Genomic DNA, 20,554 nt, shown 5'->3' with positions numbered 1-20,554 from the left:
TATGAAATACATGAAAAAGCCTGGAACTTGCCGTCCAATAATTGAATAAAATAATTTTTGTTTTTTTTTAAAAATTGATTGTGTATTCAGTATATTTACGGTTTTCGATTTAAAACTAGACAGTTAAAAGAAATAAACGTTATTTCAAATTAAAAAAAAATATTTTTACTGTCAATTTAAAATAATATGTTTAATAAAATATATATAATTATCACTTCTTTATGTCATTACTAATGACATTTTTCTATTTTTAATAGGTTTTAGGTAAAACACGCGAAATGCTTTCCCTTACCTTTAAAGTATAATAATGGGAAGTAACTAAGTAATAAAATAATATTCAGTGTTAAAAACTTTAACTGTTTTGGAACATTGCAATTTATGATGCTTCTATATATATAATAAATATTTAGTAACTACAGAACCCCCTTTTTCACTCACAATACACACCCAATACACAACCCACACCAAATACACAACCCACACCCGAACCGGGAACAGGGCATTACACCCCATCAATTACCCTCGGACATTTACCCCCCCCCCCCCTCTCATATACCCACCCCCCTCGCCCCACCAGGGCATTACCCCTCTGACATAGCTTAAGATACAGCTAGGGTTAGGGTTAAGGTTAGAGAGGGTTAGGACTAGGGTTGGGGATAGGTTTAGGGGGGGGGGTAATTGCTCCTGGGGATAAATACGGGGGTGGGGGGAAATGTACTGGGGGGGGGGGGGTAATGTCCTGTAGCCACCCAAATTTCATCTCAACTGCATCCAAATTCACAACGCCCTATAAAATTACTCCACACACACCCCAACTTAACCCCAACACCCCCGCCAACCTTTATCACCATAAACCCGAAACTCCGTCACAACATCCCCCTCACTGAATTACAACCACCCCCACAACACCATCACTCACAACACACACCGGCCGCTCACTCCCAACACCATCCTCCCCCCCCCCCCCCCCTCACCAACCTATAGCTTGCCATTCAATAGAACACAATAACCTGAATAATGCAAAGCCAGCATTTATCTGCCATCTCACGTGACTGACTACGTCATACACGGGGTTGGATATCGCGATATACATTCGCGTGTAACCCCACTGGGACTGTGTTCTACTGATACAAGCTCTTCAGGCATCAACATTTTGCCTCATTTTCTCCAGTTCTCATCTTCTCACTCGTTTATCAGATATTGAATGATAAGTGTCGTCGACACACAGCAAAGGGCAATAACCACACACATAGTAGCGTAGCAAGGGTTTTTGCAGGCTGGTGTGGTCATTAGTTGCTCCTTATTAACTCTAAATAAAATTTAATTTAAAAATTAAAAATAAATAAATAATACAAATAATAATTAGAGTAGAATACACGCTCAATGTGTGTGCTCGACTAGAGTAGAATACACGCTCAATGTGTGTGCTCGACTAGAGTAGAATACACGCTCAATGTGTGTACTTGACTAGAGTAGAATACACGCTCAATGTGTGTACTCGACTAGAGTAGAATACACGCTCAATGTGTGTGCTCGACTAGAGTAGAATACACGCTCAATGTGTGAACTCGACTAGAGTAGAATACACGCTCATTGTGTGTACTTGACTAGAGTAGAATACACGCTCAATGTGTGTACTCGACTAGAGTAGAATACACGCTCAATGTGTGTACTCGACTAGAGTAGAATACACGCTCAATGTGTGTGCTCGACTAGAGTAGAATACACGCTCAATGTGTGTACTCGACTAGAGTAGAACACACGCTCAATGTGTGTACTCGACTAGAGTAGAATACACGCTCAATGTGTGTACTCGACTAGAGTAGAATACAATTGCGACTAATCTACAAGCTAAACAGCGTCGAAATCCACATGGATCAATAAAACATGGTGTCCTCGTGCACTGTTTATTGGGGATAACTGACGTCATCACTACATTAAAGGTTTAAATTCGTAAATTTTACATTTCGATAAATAGAAAAACATTTTTTTTTCGATTAACTAATTCAGTGATAGTTTATCTCTACTATCGCATCTTCAATACTTGATGAGGTTTGACATTAATTGCACTGACATACCGCTTAATTATGCCCTTTTAATTATTATTTTTTTTTATGTCCCTTAATTACAAGGGATCCAGAAATAACGTTACAAAATGCCAAACAGCTTACATTGATGTTGTTGTTGTTGTTTTGGGTTTTAAAGTCCGCTTTCAAACTTACGTTTATATCGCCGACTATTTTTGGTGGTTAGTTCGTTGTTTTTGTGTATATACAGTTTGGTTTCATTTGTTTTCCTTTCATTTTTGGGTGTAGTTTTTTTATTGTACGGGATTTGTATTTTGTTATTGGGTGAATATTATTTTATCTTTACAGCTTATTAGACTGATTCTTTGGTTTTGTGCACATATGTTTTTAACAGGCTATGCAGAGTGGATGGGGCGTCCATAGCCAGTAATGTTTCTGTTGTTAGTAATGTGTTTTTGTTTGTCTGGAAGTAGTTGATGAGTTCTTTTCTTTGATTGTTGTATGCCTTACAGTGTATTAGGTAGTGGTCTATTGTGTTTATTTCATTGCAGGTGTGGCACCATTTCTTTGTGTGAATGAAGGAGGCTGATCCTAGACGCAGCCTTGTAATTTTTTTATTAATGGGTGGCCGTTGGTCTTCTGTAACCTGCAGTCTCCCGTCGGGTGGTCGAAGTATGTTGTGGGCGTGCCTACCCTTGTCGCTTGCGTTCCATTTTTGAATCCATTCTTCTTTTATTTGTTTCTTTATAGTAGCTTTCATTTCGGAATAGCCTATTCCCGTTTTCACAATAGCTCTGGATTCCACTCCCTTTTTAGCAGCTTTGTCGGCATTCTCGTTACCTTGTATGCCGATATGGGAGGGAATCCAGATCATTTGCACCGAGCGACCCCTTTGTTTCCACTCGGAGCATTTATGAAGAATTTCTTCTGCAATGTCGTCCCTGCAGCATTCTCCCCCTTTAATGGCCTGTAATGCTGACAGGGAGTCGGATAATATACTGATGCTGGTATGTGGGGTTGTTGGGGTGTACTCGAGGGCCATAAGGATGGCCGTTAGCTCGGCAGTGAAAATGGAGGCGCCGTCTGTCAACCTAAAGCTCCTGGAGTGGTTGAGGTGGGGGATGTGGAACCCTGCTCCAACTTTCTCGTTTATTTTTGAGCCGTCTGTGTAGATGGTTAGGCTGTTGGCTGTTATCCTTTCTATCTCATTTGAAGCCTCAATACGGGCCATTACTGGGTCCTCTTTTTTATTTATCTGATTGTGCAGGTCTGTGTGTAATGATGGGGATGTCAGTTCCCACGGGGGGACTATAGGTTTGTGGATGACTAAGTTTTGATCCGCGATTGAGGTTTGGTTGCAGGATTCCAGTTCCCCCGGTGTTTTCCAGCTGGCGGGGGGGGCTGAATTTCCCAATGGGGATTCCCCATGCCCTGGGTAGCACTGGTAGGAAGGCCGCTGAGGTTGGGTGGTTTTGATGTTTTACTTTGGCCCAGTAGTTTAGCCTGAGTTCCTTCCTGCGGAGTGAGAGGGGGATTACTCCCAGGAGGACCTCTAGGGCTTCTTTGGAGGTACTACTATTGCTACCGGCAATTATGTTAAGGGCCTGGTTCTGTATTTTGTCGAGGGTTTTTTTTGTGTAGTTTGATGCCGAGTCATAGACTATGCTGGCATAGTCTATTTTGCCCCTTACAAACGATTTGTAGAAGGTTAACAGGCACTCAGTCCTGGCACCCCAGCTGTGACCTTTTAGGTATCTCATCATATTGAGCATACCCTTGCAGCTTTGTGCTATGCCTTCTATATGTGTGTTCCAGGTCAGCATGGGGTCAAGAGTGACTCCTAGGAACCTTGTGGCCTGGGCTATTTTTATGACTGTATTGTTAATTTTTAGTGAGACCTGTTTGGTGATGTTGCGTGATTTTTTGTGAGTGAAGACCATTCCTACCGTTTTGGATGCGTTTATCTTGAAACCCCATTGGTTCATCCACTCCATCATTTTATCCAGCTGCGCCTGTAACTCCCTGTTAATTTTTGTGATGGACTTGCCTGACCGCCATGTCGAGGAGTCGTCAGCATATTGGGACAGGGAGTTCTTCACGTCCATGAATTCCCTATCTAGGTCGTTCACCATGATGGAGAATAGTGTGGGGGCAATGACCGATCCCTGGGGTATTCCATTTTCTAGCTTGTAAGTGTTGGAATATTGGTCGTTTACCCTGACCTGCATCATTCTGTCTGATAGAAAGTCTGTTATATAACTAAGTAGGGGGCCTCCTATTCCTAATTTTTTAATTTTGTGGGTTATCGCCCATGTCCAGCAGGTGTCGTAGGCTTTGGCCACGTCTAGGAAGATGGCAACTGTGTGTTCCCTTTTTTTGGTGGCAGCCTTGACGTCGCTTTCCAGTCGAAGTATCTGGTCAACTGTACTTCGATTTTTTCTGAAGCCTGACTGGTTAAGACTCAGTAAATTATTTTTTTCTAGGAAGAAGTTTAGTCTTGTGTTGACAACTGTTTCCAGAACTTTTCCTAGATGAGATGTCAGGGATATGGGCCGATACGACTCTGCTTCGTGTGGGGATTTATCTGGTTTAAGGATGGGAATTATTGTGGCTAGTTTCCATTTTACTGGGATTTTTCCTGAGTTCCAGATAAGGTTAAAAAGGTCGGCTATGATAAGAATTGTTTCTAATGGCAGCTTTTTAATTAATTCATAGCTAAGTATGTCTGTGCCTGACGCAGTGTTCTTTTTTTTGTTTATAGCGTTTTTAATTTCTTGTACTGTAATTGGAGCGTTGAGGTAATCGGCGTGGCCTGTGTGAGCGCTCCGGTCCTCCAGGTTATTTTTCATTCTTTCTCTTCTGTCTGTCTCGGCTGATGTATGCTTGTATCCAATCTTTGGTCTGTTCTTCCTTTACTATAGTTTATAACTGATGTAGGTTTGTATCCAATCTTTGGTCTGTTCTTCCTTTACTATAGTTTATAACTGATGTGGGCTTGTATCCAATCTTTGGTCTGTTCTTCCTTTACTATAGCTTATAACTGATGTAGGATTGTATCCAATCTTTGGTTTGTTCTTCCTTTTTCTATAGTTTATAACTGATGTAGGCTTGTATCCAATCTTTGGTCTGTTCCTCCTTTACTATAGTTTATAACTGATGTATGCTTGTATCCAATCTTTGGTCTGTTCTTGCTTTACTATAGTTTATAACTGATGTGGGCTTGTATCCAATCTTTGGTCTGTTCTTCCTTTACTATAGTTTATAACCGATGTAGGCTTGTATCCAATCTTTGGTCTGTTCTTCCTTTACTATAGTTTATAACTGATGTAGGCTTGTATCCAATCTTTGGTCTGTTCTTCCTTTGCTATAGTTTATAACTGATGTAGGCTTGTATCCAATCTTTGGTCTGTTCTTCCTTTGCTATAGTTTATAACTGATGTAGGCTTGTGTCCAATCTTTGGTCTGTTCTTTCTTTACTATAGTTTATAACTGATGTAGGCTTGTATCCAATCTTTGGTCTGTTCTTCCTTTACTATAGTTTATAACTGATGTAGGCGTGTATCCAATCTTTGGTCTGTTCTTCCTTTACTATAGTTTATAACTGATGTAGGCTTGTATCCAATCTTTAGTCTGTTCTTCCTTTACTATAGTTTATAACTGATGTAGGCTTGTATCCAATCTTTGGTCTGTTCTTCCTTTACTATAGTTTATAACTGATGTAGGCTTGTATCCAATCTTTGGTCTGTTCTTCCTTTACTATAGTTTATTCCACGAAGGAATAAAAAAAGAAAAACTAATACATGCATGGCAAGCATAATACAACACAATGAATGTTATTACATGATACTAAGTATTAATCATTTATGTTATCTACGAAAACTTTAAAGTATTTAATTTAATTTAATCTCTTTGACACCGTACGTGCACGAAAGCAAATACCTTAGCTTACACATAAGACTCATTGATACACGTTTGAAACTTTTCTTTTTATTAATGATGAGGTGCTCAATCAAATCTCTATTTCTGGATCCCTAATGATTAGGTGCATCATTTCAAAAACAATGTGACGGAGTAAGACTAATATTTGCAAGTTCGAATCCGGATCAGAGCGAATAATTTTACTATATAGATTCAATCTGAAATTAAAATGTTTTCCCTCATAATATTTTTTTTCCCCTCATAATAAGTTTTTTTTTCTTTTTCCAGAAACTTGTTTTTTTTCCCCACAATTTCTATGTTCTACCATTTGTATTTTCCCATAATGTTGCTTAATACAAAACGTTAAAATCAGTAATAATTGTGTCCAGACTAGATTTTATACTCTCATTAACTTGCTGACTCATGAGATTCGGGTGGTGAGCTTTAATGTGTTCATAAAGGCTATTTGCTGGGAGGTGTAAGTCGCAATAGCAACATTCGAGAACAGTTTCGTCGTTGTGTTCGCGCTGGTAGTGTTCTCTTATGTTGTTGTGGGCTATTGTATCCTTGCAGATGGTACACTGTTTGGCTTTGGTGTGTGTTGAGTTTTCATGTATTATCATTTCTTTGACTGTTTTGCATGAGTTGGGGCAGAAGCTGCATGTCAGATGGTTGTGTGTTAAGTTTGCAAGTTTGTGTATGAGTTGGGGCAGAAGCTGCATGTCAGATGGTTGTGTGTTAAGTTTGCAAGTTTTTGTATGAGTTGGGGCAGAAGCTGCATGTCAGATGGTTGTGTGTTAAGTTTGCAAGTTTTTGTATGAGTTGGGGCAGAAGCTGCATGTCAGATGGTTGTGTGTTAAGTTTGAAAGTTTTTGTATGAGTTGGGGCAGAAGCTGCATGTCAGATGGTTGTGTGTTAAGTTTGCAAGTTTTTGTATGAGTTGGGGCAGAAGCTGCATGTCAGATGGTTGTGTGTTAAGTTTGCAAGTTTTTGTACTTTTGTTATCTTCCCCTGCTCTGTAGGGCTATGTTGATTTTTCCTTTTCATTGAGGTGGTGTCTATTTCTAAAACTGGTTTGTTGCTGCAGTGTTTTGAACTTGTGTTGAAACTTTAGCTGGTGACTTTGGAGTAGGTGTATTTGGAATCGCTTGTTGGTTCATCTGATTTGTGGGTGCTATTGGCTGCTGCGGTGGAGGTGTAGCTTTAGGTGGTACTGTTACAGTTGTCGGTGAGGATGGTTGTTGTTCCCACTCTTGATCTCGCTGGTGGCATTGACTTGTCCAATGTTGTGTTGAACCACATGATTGGCAGGCTTGTCGTCTTCCAGGTATGGACACGAGGATGTTGATGGGTCTATTTTTATAGTTAAACTTGATATAATGTGGTATAGTATTCGGAGTGTTGGAGAAGATGGTGAAGCTGCGGTTGTTTGTGTATGGGATACTGTTTACTATTGGTTCTTTTTTGCTTATTATTCTGAGAGCCTTTAGCAAATCATCGTTCTCTAGTGCTGGTGGGACCCATCTAAGTGTGCCATTGATTCTGTCTTTGTGATAGATCGAGAAATGCAATGTGTAGGGCCCATACCGTTTACTTGTATTATCCATCGTCGCTACGTTGAAAGCGTCTGATGAGAAGAACCACGTGTCACTTCGGCCGTAATTTATCAGCAGAATCTGTTGTGGACTTATCAGTTTTCGGATAACGTGCCCTCGAAGATTTGGATGTCCATTCGTTTGAATTATGACTTGCATGGTTGTGTTTGGTTGGCTGGAGAATAGATCTGGGCTCTCTTCTTCGGGCATTCCGATTGTTAGGGTAGTTGAATTCGTTGTAGCTGAAAAGGGTTGTTTTTAATGGGATGTCCCAAAATAGTAATCCAGAATAAATAGTTGATTAAGAATTGGTAGAGGGGAGAACTATTTCTAAATTGTCTGATTGAAGCTTTAAATTAAGCTAATGTTTCCAAGATTTAAAGGAACATAAGATGTTAAGTTGTTAATAAGTTGTTTTTAGTTGTTTTTTTAATTATTTACTTAAAGTTAAAATATAAATACTATACAAAATTTACAATGTTGTATTTTGTTTTATCAGACCTGTCTTAGTTGTGCTAGGTTAATTTACCTTTTATGTTTTATAGTTATTTCCCTTGAATTAAATTTTCCTATAATATAATACTAAACAGGAGATAATGCGTTGCCAAATTCTACGTTCTTATCACGTTCCTTTATCATATATGATATGCTTAGTTAGAGATTAAACACTAATATTGAAGATACGCTTACATCAGCCATTCACTATAGTAAAAGAAGAGCAGTAGCATAACAGCTAGGATTGTAAGTCTTAATGTAGGTAACAATCGCGATTGATGTATATGAGTGAGCAATCACTAAGTGGACAATGGCCAATAATTTGGCTGGTATCGGTCCTCATCATCGCATAAACATCATATAGACGACAATTGTACACATTAATAGCCGTTTTATATTTTAATATTTAATGTTAGTAGATTTAATCAGATAGTGTTCATAGTAAAAGGGTCTATAGCCGTCTTTGACACACACAATTAAATTAACACTTGTCAATTTAAAAATGGTTTAACCTATCGTACCATCAGTATTATCTTGTTTTATCTAACATTCTGTTTTTTTTTCTCGAAAAACTCGAACCTATGATAAAGAAAAGCACAATGTTCCATCTCAACTTATCTACGTAACTATAAGTCACCTGCTTCCTCCCAAACTTTTCAATTGGACATTGTTCTAACTATGAGTTGATGCATTTTGCCAGTATAATCTTGCTCTATGTTAATTTATAATATGATTCTGTTCTAACAGTATATAATTAACACATAACTTCTTCCGTCAAATCGTTGTTGATTGGGAGTATCGTTATCGAGCTTTCTGAAGTTATGTGAGGTGGAGTCGTAGTTCTGGAGTATCGAGTAGAGTTATTTTTAGGTTTCAAAGTTTGTCGTGGAGATTCGGTATGAATCTAGCAGAGTTTATAGTCTCTGAACAATCGTAATGTGAGTATATCGAGAAGTCGAGTGTATCGTAAGTTTAATGATGTCGTGAATGAACTTCCTACCAAACAAAGGTAGAAGTAGTGAATGAACATCTTACCAAACAAAGGTAAAAGTTGAGAATGAACATCCTACCAAACAAAGGTAGAAGTAGTAATGAACATCCTACCAAACAAAGTTAGAAGTAAAGAATGAACATCCTACCAAACAAAGGTAGAAGTAGTGAATGAACATCCTACCAAACAAAGGTAGAAGTAGTGAATGAACATCCTACCAAACAAAGGTAGAAGTAGTGAATGAACATCCTACCAAACAAAGGTAGAAGTAGAATATGAACATCATACCAAACAAAGGGAGAAGTAGTGAATGAACATCCTACCAAACAAAGGTAGAAGTAGAGAATGAACATCCTACCAAACAAAGGTAGAAGTAGAGAATGAACATCATACCAAACAAAGGTAGAAGTAGTGAATGAACATCCTACCAAACAAAGGTAGAAGTAGAGAATGAACATACTACCAAAGGTAGAAGTAGAGAATGAACATCCTACTAAACAAAGGTAGAAGTAGTGAATGAACATCCTACCAAAGGTAGAAGTAGAGAATGAACATCCTACCAAAAAAAGGTAGAAGTAAAGAATGAACATCCTACCAAACAAAGATATAAGTGAAATAACATCCTAGCAAAGAAAGGTAGAAGTCTTCTAGTTGTAAAATCGAAATGATCTGTTAGCTTCTCCTAATGTTTTTTTTAGGAATCCATGAGGTACTAATTTTTAATTAAATGTTCTGGACTTTTAAAGTCAAGCACGATTTGGGTTTAATTTCTCATAAAACAATAGGTATCATTTTCACAAAGTTTATAACAATTATACATATAAATGATGTATTGTGTTCAGAGGCGTAGCGACCCTTCCCGGCGCCCGGGGACAAACTTTTCGATTTGCACCCCCCCCCCTCGAGATTTCGATTTGCACCCCCCCCCCTCGAACTTTCGATTTGCAGCCCCCTTGAGATTTCTATTTGAACCCCCCCCCCCCCTCTCCCTCAAACTTTCGATTTACACCACCCTCACCCTTTCAATTTATCTTTCCGACCCATTTTGGCGCCCCCTAAGGTCGGCGCCCGGGGACATAAGTCCCCCCCCCCCCCCGCCCCCCCCCCCTCGCTACGCTACTGATTGTGTTACTTATATTATAAAATATATCAAACTATTTAACCGTTTTCGTACGTGCCTTATTCCTGTCATTTTATCTATTCAGTTTTAAGCTACTTACGTTCTTAAATATATATATATATATATATATATATATATATATATATATATATATATATATATATATATATATATATATATATATATATATATATATATATATATATATATATATATTTAAATTTTCAAGTTAGAGAAAATTCACAGACCCCAATTCTATGTCGATTTCAAAATAGACTAGTGTTAATGTTTGAAGAGCTTTTATAAATATTAATTTATCTTTAGATAATATTTTCATATAACTAATATTTTAACCGTAGTTTCTAAGTGTAGGCCTATATGTAGGCAAGACGAGAAAGCTTTTATAACATAAAAAAAATAATAATTTAGATTGATTACATTGATGTCCATATAGTGTTTATATCTTAGTGTATAAAGCTTGGCTGTTAATATTAAATTTAATCATACAGTAAGTTTACTCATAAGAATCCACTCTAAATACCACGGTCATCTGTCTGTAAGAGTCCCAGACCTGCCGACAGATCTGTTGTGAAAAAAAAATCATAAGTGTCAGGTTATATCTGGGTTTACGGAATCAATTTAAATAAAACAAACACCTTGTATTCTATACGTTTTGATAATAAAAGCAACCTGATTTAATCAGGGATAATATATGCTCTCTACTCCTGCCATCCATGTTTATACTTGTTTTAATTAATGGTTTTCCAAAGATTTGTGTTCAATGTGTCTTAAGAATTCGCGCTTTCAGAACAAGAGGTCCATATGGCGGATGATGTGCTATGCCCAGCCGTGTTTACATTCCATAACGTGAGTCAGGTGATGATTATAGCGTGGAGGATTGAGGGCTTCTTAGGGAATGGAGAGTCGAACTTCCGACTATTGGTAAAACCTTGTTTTTTTTAGATTGTCCCATAATCATTAGGTGCCAGAAATACGATTAAAAACTAGATCAAGCTAATGTAACACCATTTAGTTAAAGATTTCTTATTTGTCCAAATAAATGTTATGAATTAGCTAACGTATTTGAATTTTCTACTAACATACAGTGTTAAGTAAACTATTAGTGGTTGTTTATTACTTATAAATAGTTTTATTTTATGTTTGTTATGTTTTTATGCAATAAAATACCCTACATTCTTTTTTTATGTTCATTATGCCTGTCTAAAATTTGCTTGTTAGTTTTAGCTATTTACTTAATAGTTATTCCCCCCCCCCCCCCTGTATAAATTTTCTTTTAATATATTATCAAACGGGCGATAATTCATTGTCAAAATCAAGTACAAACTAGTAGCTCGGTCGGTGCTATGCCCAGCCGTGGTTACTCCCCCTAATTGATTACATAGGGAATGACTGAGGGGCTGCCTACAGGCCACTGATTTGAGCATTCGACTATCAATATTAACACTATATTATAAGGATGTCCCGTTATTATTTGAGATCCGTAAATTGATCTTTAGGCAAACCATTGAGTTATTTGACTTGAATAACATTTCGCATTTTAAGATTTTGAAATAGGAGGTACTTTTGGTAAATCACCTAAAATTTACCTATCAATTACAAAGTTACAATTTTTATTAATAGATTGATCTTCATAAATAAATTATGTTTTTTTAAATGTAGAAGGATTGATAAATTAATTAAATTGTATAATGTTTCATTAGCATTATCAAAGTGTATACCAAATAGCCGTTGTATATTTCAATATTTAATATTACGGGAAATTCGGTATTATACATTATTACTCGTTGGACAAAAAACGTCTCTGTAGCAAATTAATTATCTCAAAAATATATTGGCTCTTTTACATTTGTATTATTATCTCCTAAATTATACATATGTAGCACATATGGTTACCAGCCAAGGGGGGATAAGATAAAGTTTTAATTCATTGGGTTGATGTAGTTGTTTTGCATGCTCTGCTGTGAGCGATTTTACATGTCCCATGTCATGTGACATGGGACTATGGGTAGTTTCGTGCCTAGCCGTGTCAGTTACAAGCAAGGCTGCTTTCTGTGGACACGGAGGGTGACGGTACCAAGAGGAAGACATAACAATGTAGACATAATGAAGGTAGTGTGGTTATATAAATTATGTTTATTGTTAGAATACTTATTTGTGTGATCCTGCTTGTGCTGCATGGTGCACACTAGTTAGGTTGAGAGTTATTTAAGTATTTATTGTTGCACTGCTTATTTGTACTTGTGGCCGCATCATATTTTTTTTTTTTACATTTGTTTTATGGCTACAGTTTTGTACAGTTTTTACAGTCCTGTTTTCCTTTTTGGTTTGCTTCATTTTTCACCTCTAATCATCGTACTACTGTTGTTCTACATCGCCGTCATGGCTTGATGTACTGTTGAATAAAGTCAATTAGCGGACAACAGCGTCGTTTCAAAGTGTCCTAAATCTCAGGGTTAGCCCGTCTTAACCACAACACCTCAGTGGGTAAAAGCATTCCCACTGAGTGAGGGTTGCACATATAAAATTAATTACATCCGTTTACCATTTTTTAATCCAAAAAATACATAATGAAGCAATATTTACATTTTACATTTATAGCTATAAACAGTAGGCCTCAAATAATTAATTTAGATTCAGTTCTGGAACTCACCTCGGGGGGTCTGCACAGAGCCCAACACCACAAGAACTGTGACAAATATGGCGGCGTTCTAGATAATTCAGCTTTAAAAAAACTTTATATGTTCGTGATGTGTGGAGGATTAAATTAAAATACTTGACATGCTGATAGAAACAGTTATACACTACCTAGGTTTTATTTTTTACTTCTTTGATTATTCAGACCAATGTAAAAACAATCGTTGTGCATTAAGTATAATAATAATGAATATATAACTCAAAAGGGTATAACGATGGCTTTTAAAATATAATTGTATTCTGTAAGCATTTGACAAGAAAAACCAATGCTGATTCTTCATTCATGTAATCAGGGATACTATCTTTTCTCTAATATAGGCCTACTTTCTATCTATTGTTATTTTAATTTAAGTCATGTGCCCTGATATTTAAACATGTACACGTATGCGTCCATCAGAAGTTGCCATTTCGAACCTACATGTTCATGGTGCAGATGAAGTGGAGTTTACCTGTTTTAGTTACCTTGGCTTGAGCCAATAGCCTAGTCTGTACTAGGCCCTGACGCCTCTTATTTTCAGAACGTGAGTCAGGTGCCAGGTGGACTCTTGGACTTCCTACGGTCTCGCTGGACCTGAACTAAAGAAAGACCAAGAAATCGTTTACGGCAGGGGTCAGCAACCTTTTAAGGCGGAAGAGCCAAAAGTTACAATTTACAAAATTTCCAAGTTTTTAAAGAGCCACTAATATTATGTTTTCAATATTTTGGTATTTCATAAGGATTAGGTAAATAAATTAGATTTTTAATTTGAAATAAATAGCGTTAAATATAAACTAGTATTGATTCAAATAAAAACATACATATATTTCGCACAAAAAGTGTTTTAGCTAGCTCTGCTATAATAAACTTAGTAATCAAATAATATAACTACAGGACTATCCCAATCCATTTTAGTAGCCAATATTTTTTTTCTATTGTCTTTACGGATATCACCGGCCCAGTAGGTGTCTCCCATTAGCCAGCCAGGCCTCAACACGGCAAACTCCGACTAACTGGCTTGGGTATTGGTTTGATTACCGTGTATCGGTCGCTTCTCACAGGACTTATCTTCCACCCAACTCGTACCCCATAGGCCAGTACCTAGCTCAACATAACTAAAATACTACGTCAAATGGATGCATACTGACAGGCAGGGGAATAAATTATGAATAAAATAAAATTCCCCATTTTAACGATATTCGAAAAAGTTGGCACTTGGGTAGTAGCAAGCATTGATCTGTTGCTATGGGGCTGGCTACAGCAAAGATGTGGGGCTGGGCCTGGTACCCAAGCGGCTGTCAGCTGTCCGTATACTTTCTACTGCACCTATTTTCATTGTTCTCTGGTGAGTGTTTTAGTCATGTTTAAAGTTGCTTTTCTTTACACTACAATATTTTTAAGGAGTTTTGATAAAATATAACTATTAGGCCTAATATTTGTTCATGGAACTCGAGAGCCGCCCCTTGAATCCAAAAGAGCCGCATGCGGCTCGCGAGCCGCAGGTTGCCGACCACTGGTTTACTGTCTTATATATTGTCCCGCATATTAGGGGGAGCCAAAAATAGAGATAAATCTGTAAAGTCTAGGAGACACTATAATAAAATATAACTATTAGGCCTAATATTTGTTCATGGAACTTGAGAGCCGCCCTTTGACACCAAAGGAGCCGCATGCGGCTCGCGAGCCGCAGGTTGCCGACCACTGGTTTACTGTCTTAAATTGTCCCGCATATTAGGGGAGCCGAAAATAGAGATACATCAGTAAAGTACAACAGACGCTAACAAAAGGGAATGTTTTTTCTGTATTAATACTACGTTAAAAAATTCTAATGTTATTAATTATATAATATTTTTATAATTTTAGTACTTACTAATTCAACAGTACTAATTTGATCATTTTTATAATTTTCCAACATGTATATTTAAATAGTTTGTATCAAAGTATTTACGTTGTTTTATTATATGTATTTTATACGCGTCGTTATTCTTTATTTTGTTATTTTAGCAGCTTGACTTTAAGTTACATCCCTTGATAAGTTTAAGAATGGGAGATAATCCATTGACACGTGATTCCATGTCGATATCTGAACACTCTCCACAAAATAACCTAATTTTTTATGTTAAATCTACGCTTGAGAATACTTTGAAATCTATTTTTAGTGTCATGTTTAAAAAAAAAGTTAAATTGTAATTTAAAATTAAAATTTTACATGTCGGCAAGAAGGTAGAACTTTTTATTTTTAATAATTAATTTGTGTTTGATAATATTGTTTAAACCATAAAATACACATCATTTCATATAGGCTAGTATCCGTTCGTTAGATTCTCAAGCTTAGCCTGTATGTCTTGTATGTAAGCTTCCTTGCAATGTTGAACCTTGTCTTAATGCCCCCCTATTACTGTTGTCATTATCGTCTCAGTGTCTTTGGTCTCTACGGGGAGTTTCTGTTACGCTGTCGATGGTTTGCACTATAATTGCAGTAAATTATCTATTTCAATTAGGCTAATGTATTTTCTCGAAAGTAATCTTTTACATCGATGTGCCTTGATTCTCTAAACTTTGTATATGTGCCTTTCTCTACAAACTTGTAGCTGTCGTTAGTTATTTAAAAAGTCGAGGTTTCTGCTCATCATCGTTACTTTCCATCAATCTTGTCTTTTCTATGAATTAATGGTAGTGGAACTTATTCTACATTTTTTTTTCAAAAGCCTGTAACTTGAGAACTGTTTAAATTACATAAAGGAAATTGCACCTATAAATAAAAGATATAATTTCTCTGCTCTCTTTCAAAGTTTTAGTAATGTCAATTAAACATAAGTAGTAATTTAATATATTCCCGATTTCTCAAAAGACGATTATGAATTTAAAAAGTACGAAAATCCCGCATTCATAGATTATGTTCTATTATTATTATTATTATTATTATTATTATTATTATTATTATTATTATTATTATTATTATTATTATTATTATTATTATTATTATTATTATTATTATTATTATTATTATTATTATTATTATTATTATTATTATGGCGGCCATTATAGTAGGGCCTGGGTATTATAGCGGCCATTATATTGTGTCCTGGGTATTATAGCGGCCATTATAGTGTGTACTGGGTATTATAGCGGCCATTATAGTGTGTCCTGGAGTTTTATAGCGGCCATTATAGTGTGTCCTGGGTATTATAGCGACCATTATAGTGTGGTCTGGTTATTATAGCGGCCATTATAGTGTGGCCTGGGTATTATAGCGGCCATTATAGTGTGACCTGGGTATTATAGCGGCCATTATAGTGTTGTCTGGGTATTATAGCGGCTATTATAGTGTGTCCTGTGTATTATAGCGGCCATTATAGTGTGTCCAGTATATTATAGTGGCCATTATATTGTGTCATGTGTATTATAGCGGCCATTATAGTGTGGCCGGGGTATTATAGCGGCCATTATAGTGTAGCCTGGGTATTATAGCGACCATTAAATAGTGTCCTGGGTATTATAGCGGCCATTATAGTAGGGCCTGGGTATTATAGCGACCATTAAATAGTGTCCTGGGTATTATAGCGGCCATTATAGTGTGGCCTGGGTATTATAGCGGCCATTATAGTGTGGCCTGGTTATTATAGCGGCCATTATAGTGTGTCCTGGGTATTATAGCGGCCATTATAGTGTGTCCTGGTCATTATAGCAAGAAGATTGTGAGCAGAAAAATGTATCCTTATCAATGCGGTCCGTATAATATGACTAATATAATATATGCAGTACACTGAACCAGGTACGTGTTTCAGTGTGAAGTATAATATGGCTACTTAAGTGTGGACAATACAATATGGCCTGTGCAATGTGGCAAGTTAATTGTTGAAAGCCCATTTATAGCCAGGTAAGCGTAGTTGAGTTACATTTTTTTCCCGTTGATCGTTAAAAGCAAGCTTGAAGGCAGGCCACACTGTTTTAGTTAAACTCTCTCAAATTGGTATTTCGATTATCGATAATTCGTTATTATATAGCTAGCACATTCTTTTCAGTAAACTACAGTTTAGTAAGCTTAAGGTTGTTTTTAATAATTAAATTTTTAAAATAATTTTAAAAGTCACTGTAATATAAATTATGAGATATACTGTTCATAAAACCTCTGTAGTTCTAATTCCATTTTAGTCATACATTGCGTACTTTCAGAAATATCTCTGAAAACGGATGTTTTTAAAAACAAGGAAATTGTGGAAATTGTAACTTTTGGCTATTCCGTATCAAAAGGTTGTCTAGTACAAGCAAATCCGTCCCTTAAGTGATGTCCCTCAAATTAGGGGAGCCAAAAATATGTAAAAGAATATATATGTAGTACCCTATTAGAAACGGAATGGATTTTACTTGTATTACTATATTTTAAAATGATGCTAATATGTTTAGTTTATAATTTTTATATTGTTTTTAGTAGTCATTAATTAAAAAATTTAATTTTTATAACTTGTATAAATAATATACTTAACTTATTGATTAATTTATATCTCTTTATTTACGCTGTTATACTATTTTTTTATTTGCGCTTCTTTGTTCTTGTTTGTTATTTTTGCTATTCAAATCTAGGTTACGTCCCTTGAACAGCTTGCATATGAAGGATAATTCATTTGCTCTTATATCACTAACTTCTTTTTTTTATGATAAATCTACGCTTGATGATCCTTTCAAAAAGTATAATTTAAAATTTTAATTGTGGGCAAGAAGGTAGATCTTTTATTTTTATTTTTTTACAAGCTTTTATTTAACTCACTTCCTGGTCAGTCGTCAGTCTGTCGTCAGTTCCCGAACTTTTTCGAGTGGCGACCGCCTTTTATAAAAATTAAGTGATCCGCGAACCCGATAGAATTAAAAACTCGAAATTAGTAAGGAATTTCATCAGCACTAAAATAAGATTTTCTAGTAGACTTTCAATATGAATTATTCTTGATAACTGTTTAATACGATGAGTAAAACTGCATGCTATTCACTAGCCACGACATTCACGTTGAGTTTTTGTTAACGCCAACCTCATTTCATTCTTAGCATTTAATTTATTTATTTCTTTCTTTCTTTGCTTTTTTGATTGGAGAAATGTTGAAAATCTATTCTTGCAAAGATATGTAGACACAAAAGGAACTAAAACTCGAAAGGCAATCAATGTCACGTTTGGGTATGAATGTTGCTTACTACACCAAAATTGTGTGAGCAGTTTTTCACCAGACGCGGAATCATTCCGCACATTTAAGAATCCATCTTGTAATTCATTGGGAATGCTCGCAATATCAAGGGAAGCAGAAGACGGGTAACGTGTCAATGCAGATTCTTCTTCTTTCAGCTCAGGGATAACGCTGCAGTTCGATGCTAAGATATTCAAGATGCCAAGAAGTCTCCTCTTTCAAATGTGTATTTACCTCACAATCATACTCATCAAACATGGCAATATCTCCAAGATTTAATTATTTTCTTCGCCAATTTTGTAGCTTTGATAGTCATGAAAAGAGATAATATTCCTAGCATTAGCAATGGAGTCGAAAGAGTATTGCTGACGAGGGCATACCGGTGAATCATGCAATGGATTCCCATTGGCTAGTGAGCTAAATCTTTTGTTTTCTGAAAGCCCTATCTTGACCCAAACATAGATGGCGCAACATCCGTACAAACCCCAAAGCCGTTTCCCATTTTTAATCATCCAGTTTTTAAAGAAAAACTTATTTATTTTCTCCATGATATCTTCACATAATAGCAACTCTTATTTGCTATCATATGAATGAATATATTTTACAAAGACAAGCAAATGCGAACACGAATTCACGGATGTTGATTCATCAACTCGAAAAGTAAACAATGGTGAAAGCTTTTCATTTAAAATGTATCCGTTAACATCTACGGACATGTCTGCTATAAGCAGATGGATAGAACTATTAGACAGAAATATTTTCTGCATCTTTACAACACTAATATCCCCCATAATTTATTTCACCATCTTCAACATTGAGGGTCCGATGATTTTTCTCCTATTGTGTGAGATGTTTTTTTTTTGCTTGGCAATTTCTAATGTGACTTCATATAATGCTTGCACTAATGCGGTGTGAAAACTTCCTGTTCGATCAAGTATCTGACGTTTGCAACTAAATTCATGCAGACGAAATAACTTCACATCTTTTTGATGGGTTCCGAATGACTCGTCTCAAAATGACGTTTTAGTTTTGAAGGTTTCATCGACTCGTTGATGAGAACAACTTTGCACAGTACGCATTGTTTCTTTCCGACTCCATTTCCGGTGATGTTAATAGGGCCGAATTTCAGATATTCTTCTAAATATTTATGTGTTATTTTTTTCATTGCTTAGGTTTAGTCTACAAGTTGGCGACCCCCCAGAAAGCCCTTCGCAACCCCCAGGGGGGTCGCGACCCCCAGGTTGGGAACCCGTGGTCTAGATCGAAACGCCGGAGCAAAAATTCGGACACTTCTACCTGACAGATACGGTTCACAGTTGGCACTGGGTCAAGACATGAAGACAATGCAATCTGAAATTAAATTTGACTTAATAGGATGCCTAATTATTTTTGTATGGATTAATTAAAATTTGGACCGAATTAGTAGGCATGTCTATCCAACCACACCACACGCGTCGTCACGTTCAGTGGCTGCGCCATCACATTCAGTAGGCGCGCAATGGTTTTTAGTCATGTAACTCTATTGTAAAGAAAACATGTAAAGTACTGAAAAAAATTCATAAAAAACGTTTTAATAACACGCTTTTATGTAATAATGCACTAAAAAGTAGGAAATAAATTATACACTACTATTTAAATTACTATAAAGAAAAGCGTGGGTGTCTTCCTTAACATTAGTAAAGGTATCCAATACATACTAAAGTGACCCACGCTTTTCTTTATATTTATTTAAATAGTAGTCTATAATTTATTTTCTACTTTTTAGTGCATTATTACATAAAAGCTTGTTATTAAAACGTTTTTTATGAATTGTTTTTAGATTTTTTTTTAAATCGAGACGACGCTTATTTAAGAGCAATCTTTGATGCGATGATCCGACACAACATTATCAAACTTACGATAAACCGATAAACTCGACTACTCGATAAACTCAACTCACTATTACTCACATGACTATACACACTACTATATTCCCTAGACTCGATACTCCATAACTACGACACCACCTCGCCCAACTTCTCCAAGCTCTAAAACAGTAAAACGCAATCAATATGTTTTTTTATATTTAACGGGTCATGCTAATGCTTAGTGATTACTAAGTCATATACATTAATTGCGATTGACCCTTATATTAATACTTGCAATCATAGCTGTTAAATTACCGTTCTTTTTACTATGGTAAATAACTGGTGTAGGCACATCTCCAATCTTAACGTTTGATTTGCAAGCAAGTGGTCAAGACTTTGAAGGAGTTTGATATGAATGTAGAATTCGGCAAAAAGTTATCTCTCACTTGAACAGTGAATTAGAAAAAGTACACGCAAGGGAAACTATGTAAAAACAATTAGTTAAAATAAACATGCACCAACAACATATTAATAAGAACATAATAAATAAATGTAAATTAAATTATACCAATGATGTATAGTTAGTAAAATAAAGTTAATACAAAACATTATTAAAGTATAACAATTACCTCATTAGCTACTAAAATTTGAGCTTATGGATAGCGAATTGTCTATCGAGCTAATATATAGAGAAT

The 20,554-nt window shown here is 36.2% G+C and overlaps 1 protein-coding gene across 1 annotated transcript; it reads right to left on the bottom strand.

Annotated features, from left to right (window-relative positions):
- Positions 1-2,379: 2,379 nt before the first annotated feature.
- On the bottom strand, positions 2,380-3,258 carry LOC131929866 (uncharacterized). Its single transcript, XM_059286245.1, has one exon. It carries the CDS (start codon positions 3,256-3,258, stop codon positions 2,380-2,382), a length of 879 nt encoding a protein of 292 aa, XP_059142228.1.
- Between the last annotated feature and the right edge of the window lie 17,296 nt (positions 3,259-20,554).

Source organism: Physella acuta, unplaced genomic scaffold, assembly GCF_028476545.2.
Source record: "Physella acuta isolate Inbredline_101_S28 unplaced genomic scaffold, ASM2847654v3 ptg000096l, whole genome shotgun sequence".
NCBI classification, from domain to species: domain Eukaryota; kingdom Metazoa; phylum Mollusca; class Gastropoda; family Physidae; genus Physella; species Physella acuta.
Note: the sequence above shows the minus strand (reverse complement) of the source record. Positions and strands in the feature narration are given on the sequence as shown.